Source organism: Vespa crabro, chromosome 3 (assembly GCF_910589235.1).
Source record: "Vespa crabro chromosome 3, iyVesCrab1.2, whole genome shotgun sequence".
NCBI classification, from domain to species: Eukaryota; Metazoa; Arthropoda; class Insecta; order Hymenoptera; family Vespidae; genus Vespa; species Vespa crabro.
This window is the reverse complement of record NC_060957.1, coordinates 10,491,234-10,503,403: the sequence shown is the minus strand read 5'-3', so window position 1 is coordinate 10,503,403 and position 12,170 is coordinate 10,491,234. Positions and strand designations below refer to the sequence as shown.

The 12,170-nt window shown below is 29.7% G+C and overlaps 1 protein-coding gene across 7 annotated transcripts in view; it reads left to right on the top strand.

The window, feature by feature from the left end:
* Positions 1-12,170, top strand: part of LOC124423099 (cytohesin-1) — a 68,725-nt gene that overhangs the window by 53,804 nt on the left and 2,751 nt on the right. For all 7 annotated transcript variants that reach the window (XM_046960480.1, XM_046960479.1, XM_046960478.1 and 4 more), the window contains 2 exons: positions 7,636-8,241; positions 11,559-11,670. In XM_046960480.1, the coding sequence (XP_046816436.1) occupies positions 7,636-8,241; positions 11,559-11,670 (718 nt within the window). The remainder of the gene's footprint in view (positions 1-7,635; positions 8,242-11,558; positions 11,671-12,170) is intronic.

Genomic DNA, 12,170 nt, shown 5'->3' with positions numbered 1-12,170 from the left:
CGTTTTTGTCTGAAAAAAAGGGAAAAAAAAGGGACGGGAAGAAGTTTAGAAAATTAGAATTTGTAGTTATAGTGATGTAGTTTTTTTTTTTTTTTTTTAGAAGGAAATTTTTAAAATGGCTTTACAACGAACGCGATTGAATTTCTTTTTTCATTTCCCGTTCTCTTTTTCTTTCTTTGTGTACTTTGAAAAAAAAAAAAATGAAGATATAAATGAAAGAGAATCAAGATTGATTATATAATTGATATTGTATATATGTATATATGAACATATGTATGATGTATGTATATATATATATATAATTACAAGTATATACTGTGTTGGTGCTCTCTTCGGGGAATGTTTTTTTTTCCTTTTTTTTTTCCTTTTTTTTTTCCTTTTTTTTTTTTGATAACTTTTTGCTTTCGAAACATGAGCTAAAACTGTTTCTTTATCTTTTTATCCCTTTGAAAAATATCAAAAGCTAAATTATCCCTCCATTGTTTCCATAAGGATAAATGAAATAATAACGAAACATAGCCTCAACCGTACGTACCTAAAAGCTACATCACGTAAGTACCGTGTAAGTACATACACAACGTATACACGTATGTGTAACGATAACGAAGTATTATAATAAAGAACATAATCTTATTTTTCTTACCGACGATCTAACATAATCGTTATTTGCCTATACGAAAGTGTGTTTTCTTTGAAAATAATCTCCATAATCGTACATAGTGATAAAATCATGTGAAAATATTTGTCGAATTATTTATACTGTTTCAATAATATGGCCCCCCACCCCTTTTTTTTTTTTTTTAACCATCTGCTCGTTTTTTCGCAAAGTCATTCTCTCTCATCTTCACCCTTAATCGTTTCGAATCTATCGAGCGTGTTGTATTCTCTTTCAATGCTTGAAACATTCATGGAAACGAACGTTAAAACACATAAGGGGAAGAAACCGATAGAGAGAAAAAAGAGAGAGAAAGAGAGAGAGGATGGGAGGAAAGGAAGGAGTGAACACCATGTTTTTTCATGCTCTTCATTATGATAGTCGAGGGTGTCTCTTCCATTATGAGAGACATCCACGTGTCGCAGAATACACATAAAATGTATTTGTGTGTGTGTTGAATATTTACCGCACGTATGTATGTATATGTATGTATGTATGTACGTATATATACGCATGTGTGTATGTATATATTTATTATACGTGTATTTCCCGTTGTAACCACTTCGTTTCAACGTTCGATTAAGCTTTCTCTCTCTCTTTCTCTCGCTCTCTTTCTCTCTCTCTTTCTCTCTTTCTCTCTCTCTTTCTCTTTCTCTCTTTCTCCCCCTTTCCCTCCCTTTATTCCTCTTGTCCAGCTATGATAAATATTTTATGGCCGTATGTACGTACGATTTTCCACGATATACTTCTGATCGGCGTAATATCGCAAATGGGCGCGTCGTTTATACGGGCGGACATCGATTTTTCGCGGGTCTGCCATTACGCTAGAAAACTCCGAGGTGTGTTTCTGTGTGTGTGTGTGTGTGTGTGTGTGTATGCGTGTGCCCAGAAAAATGTCGTTTGATCCACTTTACCCGTTTCACTTTCATTGCACAAGATATACATATGTAAATACAAATGTGTGTGTATATGTGTATGATATATATATATATATATATATATATATATATATATATATGTAGGTTGCAAAATATTTTTTTGTTCTTTTTATTTTCTATATTTTTTTTAATCAATCCCGATAAATTCTTTTTTTTTTTTCATATCCATCAAAATATTATATATAATTTGAAAGAATGATAGTATGTATAATACTTGTATTAATATAATTATATTGTATTAAATATATATCGTTATAATTATTATATTAATCTAATATATATATATATATATATATATATATATATATATATATACATAATAGTATTAGTATAATACTTGTACTAGTATTATTAATATTAATTATTTAATAATGATACATTAATCATTTAATAATATATTATTTAATATTATACTATACTAAATGATATTACAATAGTATTAATATATTATTATTGTATTGAATATTAATTGGAATAAATACTAGTTATATAAGCATATAATAATATTATAACATATTATATATATATATATATATATATATATATATATATATATATATTAAATATATTTTCTTGCTACTATAATTTATCAATTTCTTTTTAGAGATCTAATCGATCAGATATATAATACAAGTATCATGATATGTGACGTAAGAGGATTAAATAGAATTATCTATCTATCTATCGATTTCTTCTTTATCCATAGGCTTCTGCTGCTTTTAAGAGGATTTTTCTCATGGAATTTTCGAAAATTATATTATATTCTGAAAGAAAAGAAAAAGGATGCTTTATCACTTAACTAATACTTTTCTTTTTTGTAAACATTTATATATATATATATATATATATATATATATATATATAAATTATAATATTAATTTGTTTTATGAATTTTATATATTTTATATATATTATATATATATATATGTATATTATTTTAGTATTTACCCAAAAAAAAATGTTAATTTATCGTTTCTCATCTGGTCTTGTCTAGTTTCTTTGTCTTTACTTCCACTATAACTAACTTATCGAACGGAAGTTATCGAATTATCCTTTATATCCTCCAATTGGTGAATAAATAACTGTATTAGTAGTTTTAGTATAGTAAGAGTACTCATTTGCACGTGACAGTGGCTGCACCTTTCCTAGACTGTGTTTTGCATAATACCATAAAATTTCATTGGGGTGTACCCTCCTCCCCCTCTCTCTCTTCCAATCGATGAACCATTTTAATTCTGAGAAAATTTCGTATTCCGATATCCAATTATATATATATTATATATATATATATATATATATATATATATATATATATATATATGTATAAACATGGAATTCAATTATTTGTCTCTAATCGCATACATTATGTATTATATGTATGTATTATCGTCGTAGGTGATATATGTTATTCATTGTTTATATTAATGTATTACATATTATACTATAAAAATTATAATTATAATAATTTATAAAAAATAATTTATATAGTGTGCGTAACGTGTTATATATATATATATATATATATATTTTTTTTTTTTTTTTTATACGATGTATACTAAATATTATAGTATTATACTGTTATACTATATCAAGAGTATACCATAATCACTCTAACGAATACTACTTTAATATAGTATACAATAATACATTATATAATAATATATTACATAAATAATATAATATTAAAAATATGAAATATATATTATGTATTATATATTATATATTACATATAAATATGTACATATGTAATATATTTTATACACATTATATATAAATTATTTTATATTAATATATCATTGATAATACAAAAACAACAAACCAATTAATAATTAATGAAAAGAAATCAAATTTCTTCGTAAATGTATTTACATACATAATACACATACATACACACGGTTACAATACGATATGGCCTTAAGATTTCTCTCACGTTTCTATGAATTCATGTTCCGGCATGAACATTTGTCACCGTTTGTCGTACTTAATCGGTTGTGGATCACGTTTCCGACATATCCTCTGAGTAAAATAAACCTTGTTTCATATGTATGCGTGTGTGCGTGCACGCGCGCCATGTGTGTGTAATATGTACATACATTAATTATATATATATATATATATATATTGTATATTATGTATAATGTGTATTATATGTGTATTATATATATACTATATTATATATGTATATATAATACTACAAACTATATATACCCACACACACATACACATAGCAGCAGAAAAGCACGATAGCTAAGCAAATACTTTTAGGACTATACAAAGAATGAAGTTAGCTTTGTCGCATTCGCGGAAAGAAGTCTGTTCAAGGTCACCGTTGTCAAAGCAACACCACTAGTGAAACGGATCAATGGGAGACCGTAAATTGCACACTCCTCTGATGTACTTTATCGTTTTTTCAAGGAACTGTAATTTTCCTGTTTAGTCATTCGCGTTATTTTCAAACTATGGAACAATTATATCCATTTTATTTTCTTTTCTCTCTGTTTCTTTTTTTCTTCTTTTTTTGCTCCATAAAATTTTCATATTATTTCTTTATAATTTTTTTCGTCATAATAATTAAAATTATATCTTGTGGTATATACGAGCTCGACCAAAAGACTTCTCCACATAAGTGGGTTCGAAATTTTCCTAGATGAATTTTAAATATCAATTACTCTTTTTTAAAATTTTTTTTTTTAAGTTGTTGCTTTTTTCTTTTCTCCTTTTCTTTTTTTCTTTTTTTGGAAGTTTATAAAGTCACAAACCGAGTTCACAAAATTGTAAGCCTAATTACGAATCTAAAAAAAAAAGAATCCTCGAAAAAGGGAGTTAATTGAGTTGTAAAATCACCTAAAGTGGTTTTTGACCACGCCTAGGGATATTTGATCTAGAAATTATCCGGTCTAATCCTGTCCCAAGGACTTTTTTTGCCTATAGGGATTTTCTACGGATCTGAAGACTTCGATGTAAGAACTTAGGACGAAAAAGATAGAGAGGTGAGGGGGAGGGGACTTTAAAGAGAAATGTTTTTTGCTATTAGCAACTTTCCAAGGGAATTCTTTTTTTGTGAATTTAGCCAATTTCGTGGATTTAGGGACTTTTAATAGTGGAGGCACTATTATCGTATCTAGGGATTTTTTGTACACCATGGAATTATCTTTTAATCTATAATGTTATTATTACGTTATGTATATAATTTTTGGGGTTTTTTTTCCCCCTGAAATAAACAATTTATTGCGATTTATATTATAGCAGTGATGTATTATTAACAATTATATTAAATTTTTATTTTTTATTTTTTTTTATTTTTTTTTTTTTATTTTTTTTATTTTTTTTTTTAATATATTCCTTAAATGAGAAAAAGAAGGTTAGTATCAACGATATATCGTGCGAATCGGTAAATTTTTCCTACGTGCGAGTTGGCCGTAAAGAATTTCCGCCGTTCACCGAGTCAAGTGGGGTGGGAAAGAAAGTCTCCAGTGGTAACGTTAATTATACCGGATATCCTTTGTTTAAAGATTAATTAGGAATTTTCTCTCTTTTTTTTCTTTCTCTCTCTCTCTCTCTTTTTCTCTCTCATATGCATTTCTTTCTTGTACATAATCATTTTTCGAGGAACTAAAAGAAAATCTTATTAAATTAAATTTTCTAATACAGACAAACACATACACACACACACACACACATACACACATGAACGCACGCATGCACGCATGCATGCATGCGCGAGAACATGTTTCTTAGAAATAATAAATAAAACATTATCTGAATCAGAATCATAAAAAGAAGATAATCAAATATGATAAGGTATGATTGCCTCTGTCGGTATGTAAGGTCTCTCCTTATCGACTGAATTTTTTTTTGTGCATGTTTGCCTTTTTCTTTTTCTTTTTTTTTTTTTTTTTTTAACCCTAGAACGACTTTTTTCGAAAAAAATATTTCAGACAAAATTATATTACACAAGACAATACACTTGAGTACAATATAAGATATATATATATATATATATATATATATTAAATACATAATAAATATATTTTTATTACGTACATAATATATTTATATATATGTAAGTAAGTAATTAAGCTATGTTATAGAGAATTAATTCCGAATACAACGACGAACGTTAAATTAGATTGAGTAGGGTGGAGGGGTTAAGAGGAGAAGAAAATGAATCTTCGTAGAAATTCAACTGTTTTATCGTAACGATAAAAGGACACGCATCGGTCCAATGTTATTTCGAAATCCTCGTAGAAATGGGAGAGAGAAAGACATACAAACACGCACACACGTGCGCGCGCACACACACACATACGCATAAACAGAGATACACAGAGAACGATTGTGATATAGAATTCATGGTATTTCCGTTCGCGTCAGCCTTACTCGATGCGAGAAATATTATTATTGTTTGAGAAAATTGTGAGAACCTCGTTGGCGTTACGGATGAGAGCAATAGTAATGTAATGTAACGTAATATAATGTAAATGTAATCGTTGTGAAAGATTGCAATATAGTTAAAAAGGAATTTTATTTTATCTCTATATAGGCTAACGCGTCTGTCTTTTACTTATATATGTATATATGTGTACATGTGTGTGCGCGTATATATATATATATATATATATATATATATATCATCGTCCTTGTCAGAAATGCATTGTGATGCTAAGAAAGGAAGGACGATTGTGTGGGCTGGGAATGATGGTGGTGTAATAATGATGATGGTTATATTCTAACTTGGACCTAGGTTACATTCGAATAGTGATTTAACTCGTTTATTGAGAGAGAGAGAGAGAGAGAGAGAGAGAGAGAGAGAGAGAGAGAGAGAGAGAGAGAGAGAGAGAGAGGGAAATGAACTGACGGACAGGAGGAACAATATTATCTTTCGTTTTTATTCCGACAAAACCAGGAATCTAGTTTTGGGTAATTTCCAAGATTCGAACGGTATTTCGCCATATCTGTTAATTAATCTACACAAATTAAATAGCCTATCATATCGCTAAATACGTATGAACAACGTATTACGGTAATAGATAATAATTTTCGAGACGTATTCCTATTTCTAAATGAATCATTTCTATCTCTCTCTCTCTCTCTCTCTCTATTTACATTTCTATTAGTGATTAAAAGGAATAATTACACGTTAATAAATTGCATTTCGAAACGTATTACGTTTCTAATGAATTTTCGTAATAATATTTGAAAATTCTTTTTATTTATTTATTCTTTTTTTTTTTTTTAATTATATATTTGTATAAAAGAAAATAAGTTATATATAATGCATTTATTTTTATTAATATTAAGTATAAAATTAATCACGAAGGAAAATATAATTGTAAAATACTTTAATCGTTCGACACTTTCGCGATAATGTTTTTCTTTCTTTTTTTTCTTTTTTCTTTTTTTTTTTTTTTTTCTTTTCTCTCATTCTTAAATTCACGCGAGAGAAGCGGACATGCACGTGATTACTTAAAGCATTTCGATAATTATAAATTAAACGTATTGTATCGATAATTTACATATATACATCGTTTTTAATGTATATAATTTACATATATATATGTGTGTGTGTGTGTGTGTGTGTCAATAATTATAATAGAAGAGTTTAGATGAAACTATAAAATTATTTCATCATTTATTTTGACCAGTAAGAAAGAATCGCATTACTTATGTAATAACACGCATACACACACACACACATACGAATTTCTTATCTCTTTTTATTGTTTTTAAATTACCGACTTAAACGAAATTAAGTTCGGGCTTCCTCCATGAAATGTTAGCCTGATAGTCGATAACCAGTGACACAGGTTTTATACTTTAAAGGAATTAATAAAATTCATAATTCAATTTATAACATTTTATAATAATAAATAATCTCATATGGCAAGAGTCGTTGAATTCGTTCGAATAAATAAGATGCTGTCGAACTATCCAAAAAAAAAAAAAAAAAAAAAGAGGAAAGAAAACATGAAAAAAAAAAATGAGAATGATCTTTTATTCTTGGATAATTATCATCTAATCGTACGAATTTCTATTTTCCAGCAATTGAAAGATGAACTTGGTGAGGTCGTGGCAGAGATGGAGGCGATGGAGGGCGGAGGCCTCGTCGCGAACGAGACGAAACCGACGAACAAGGCAAAGCAGACGTCGATCGGACGGAAGAAATTCAACATGGACCCGAAAAAGGGCATTGAGTACCTGATCGAGCACAACCTGTTGGCACCAACGCCAGAGGATGTTGCACAGTTCCTTTACAAGGGGGAGGGCCTTAACAAGACAGCGATTGGCGATTATCTTGGAGAACGTCACGATTTTAACGAGCGCGTATTACGTGCCTTCGTCGAGCTCCATGATTTTACCGATCTTATATTGGTACAGGCATTGAGACAATTCTTATGGTCCTTTCGTTTGCCCGGCGAGGCACAGAAAATAGATCGGATGATGGAGTGTTTCGCACAGAGATACTGTCAGCTAAATCCAAATATATTCACCAACACCGACACCTGTTATGTTCTCAGTTTCGCCATTATAATGCTTAACACGTCCCTACATAATCCAAGCGTCAAGGACAAGCCCAGCGTAGAACAGTTTATATCTATGAATCGTGGTATCAACAATGGCGGCGACCTTCCACGAGAATTACTCGTGGTAAGTTTTTTTTTTCTTTTTCTTTCTTTCTTTCTTCCTTGTTTTTTTTCCCCTTCATTATTTACTATTTTATTAGATCTTAGAATACAATTGCGACGCGATCGAGTTCTTATTTATATCATTTTATTTTTATTTGTATATATATATATATATATATATATTCTGAACGGATATTATTTTGGATTACTTTTAAATGAAAAAGATCTTACTTTAAAGTATAGGAGTGGGGAAATATTTCGATTTAGGATTATGAAAAAAAAAAAATTATTCCTTAGAATTTTTCCTTTAATGAAATATATTAAATGACATATGACTTATAAAAAGTTGTATTTTTTTTTTCTTTTTTTTCTTTTTCTCTAAGAGAGAGAGAGAGAGAGAGAGAGGAAAAAGAAATGGAAGAACGAACGTATTTTTAAACCGCACGAAATTTTGCGGAAGTGAATCTATAAAAGAAAAAAGAAGAAAATTCTTACACTTTTGACTATTGAATTTGACAAAGTTGAACGTAATATCTTTTTTCTTCTTTTTATTGATTTTTGTACAATTTTATTTCCTAAAAAAACCTCCTCTTTTAAGCATTCTTTCCATTCAACTTTTAAAATAAATTAATAGATTTTTGTTGTTGTTGTTGAGATAATTCGAATAAATTTTAGCGAGTAAACACGAGATGATTTTCGCAAAAAAAGAAAAAAAAAAAAAATTAAACGTCAAAGTTTTTCCCGGAATATATATATCATTCGTTCGTATAATTACTCATTTGCGTTAACATAACGAAAAGATCCATAGATCGGTAGAAGATGGTGAGAGAGGGGGGAGGAGTAGGAGGAGGAGAAATAGTGACATTTCAACGCGCTAAAGCAATTGAGATAATTTATTTACGTCGAGAGATAAGATATATATATATATATTTTTTTTTTCTTTTTTATTTTACTTGCACATGGCAGAGAGTTTTCTCGGTACACTTGACTTTCCTCTTCTTACACCCCCTCCCATCCTATTTCATCCTACCACACCCTACCCCACCCTACCCACCTCCTTCTTCCTTTCAAAAGGGTAAAAAACCCTTGGGAAAGGATCGAGCGAATTATGCAATGTGCTGTGCCTCTCTTGGTGATGGCCACTCGTCGTGATATAAGTGGATGGGTAGTGGGTGGGTGGGTGGTTTGGTAGTTGGTTAGAGGGTGGAGGGGATGTGGGAGATAGAAAGGGAGGGGAAGCGATCTTCCTGGAAACGGAGACTCAATCGTATACGTGTTTATTTGTGTGTGTGTTTGTGTGTGTGTGTGTGTGTGTGTGTGTGTGTATATGTATATATCATCTATCATCTCATTAACCTGACCTCTTCTTCTCTTCTCGTCCCAATTTAAAACGTCTCACTTTTAGGACTCAGTAGTGACGTTAAAAATGATTTCTTTTTTTTTTTCTTTGCAAAGAAGCCCTGATTGAGCCCTATATCATCAAGCCTATAATGAAATTTGATAGATACCATAGAAAAGTATCCCTCGTCGCACACAGTTCTAATCTAATAATAACATTTGAAAGCTGTTTATCGTATTAAAACTTTTATTACTTATATCTGAGAGCTTCGTTAAAAAAAAAAAAAAGAAAAAAAAAAGATGAAAATAGAAAAAAGGAAAAAAAAAGAAAAAGAGAAGAAAGAAAAAATGAAAATTGTAAATTTTCATATATTATCAGAGGAGGAACATTCGCAAACAGAACTCTCTCGACCTCTTCCGGTCATAAAAAGTATGATTTTACTCAAAGTAAACAAGTAATAGCAGCAGTAGTAGTAGTAATAGTAGTAGTAGTAGTAGTAGTAGTAGTAGTAGTAGTAGTATAGCAGAGGTAGTATTGTACTGTGGTTATCTTTTATCTCAAAGCCACCGAAATTTCTGGACTCTTGAACGCGAAATATTTTTAGCATCAAAACAAAAAATGAATACTTGTTCGGTAATAAATAAATAAATAAATCTCAAAAAAAAAAAAAAAAACAAAACAAAACAAAAAAAAAAGAAAAAAAGAGAAGAAACCCAATAATATTTTATTTACCGAAATAATCATACATTTTTTTTTATTTTTTTTTTATTTTTTTTTTTTTATTTTTTTATTCGCATTATTTCCATGAAACTTAAATACGATGGATTATTTTTTTCTCTTGTTATCGACGAATATGAAATAATTTCACTTTGTAAAACTTATGAAAAAACTTATGAAAGAAAGAAAAAAAAGAGAAAAGAAAATAAAAAAAAAAAAAAAAACAAATAAAATAAAAGTAAAAGGAAGATTGAAAAAAAAAAAAAATAGAAAAAGAAAATTAGAAAAAAAAAGAGAGAAAGAAAGAAAGAAAGAATGGATTACAAACAAACGAAAAAGATCAAATATATAATATGCATTCTATAAAATTCGGTCAATAAAATACTAAAATATTTTTTATTCGTGAATCTCTCGCGAGACATTTCTTTTATATATCTAATGCATACGGTCTATTGGCTTTTGCAACGGGATATATAAAGCAATTGGCAAGCTTATGCAAGTGTCTCCTCGATAGAATGAACGAACGTCCGTCGTCCGTTCATATACTATTACTAAGGCTTTGATGGTGTTGGTTGGTTGATGGTGGTGGTGGTTAAACGCCATGATAGCTAAAGGGGGTATAAGGGGTCAGGAGAAATCTCGCTATTCCGTTGGAATGATTCTTTAATGACAGATTTATGAGTATAGTAATAGTATACCAAGAGAGAGAGAGGGAGAGAGAGAGAGAGAGCCACGTTGTTATAACCCGAGAATCGTTTTGATCGCCATTTAAACGACGAAGTTATTATGATCGTTATTATACATATAACTTTAGCGAATTCTCCAGGCGCCATTGATGAAATTGAACCTTCTATTCTATTTATTTTTATTATAATCCTTTCGTTTCTTTTCTTGTTTTTTTTTTCCTCTTCTTTTTCTTTTTCCTTTTCTTTTCCTCTCCCCTTTAAAAATTGTCGATCGATTTAGACGAAACATTTTTTATTATTTATTAAAACCAATCCTTGGGATAAGGAAGGAAGGAAGGGTGGGAGGGACGGGGGAGGGGGTGAATCTCGTTGTAAAATTTGCTTTTCTTAATTTTTTTTTTTTCCTTTTTTTTTCTGCGTTGATTCCACATAAAGAACTCGATTGATCGATCGATTAATTAATTAATTTTTTTATTTATTTAAAATAAAAAAAATTTTGATCGTGAACGCGTGATATAAATATATATATATATATATATATATATATATATGTATGTATATGTGTGTATGTAATGAATGAATTCGTTTGCTTCTCAGAGTCTTTACGAAAGTATAAAAACGGAACCATTCAAGATCCCGGAAGACGATGGCAACGATTTGATGCACACCTTCTTTAACCCCGATAAGGAAGGCTGGCTTTGGAAGCAAGGTAATTTCCTGTCGACGTGCCTCGTCAATCCAGCAAACCTTTCTCTCTCTCTCTCTCTCTCTCTCTCTTTCTCTCTCTTTTTTTTTCTCTCTCTCTCTTTCTTTCTCCTTCTAGTAGTCTGTCTATCCTGTCAACAACACTTTTTCGTCCTTTTCAACTTAGCGTCACTTCTAATAATCACGTCCGATCTCTTCTTTGAAATGCATCTTTTTCTTCATTTACATAAAAGGAAAAGTTATACCGAGAAAAAAAGCTATTAATATCATGCGAAAGGGAAAAGAGAAAAATTAAAGATTTTATAACTAATAAAGAAAAATAGAAGTTCGAACGAATATTAATGATCGCGTATGAGATTTGCGGATTATTATTTTTTTTTTTTTTTACGGCTTTTTTTGCCATTGGATATATCAAATATGATTTTTCAAGCGTTCAAATTTGTATCTTGTAAATATTTATGGTCGCGTGAATCGATGAAATTTTTTAATTTTTTAAATTCTCTA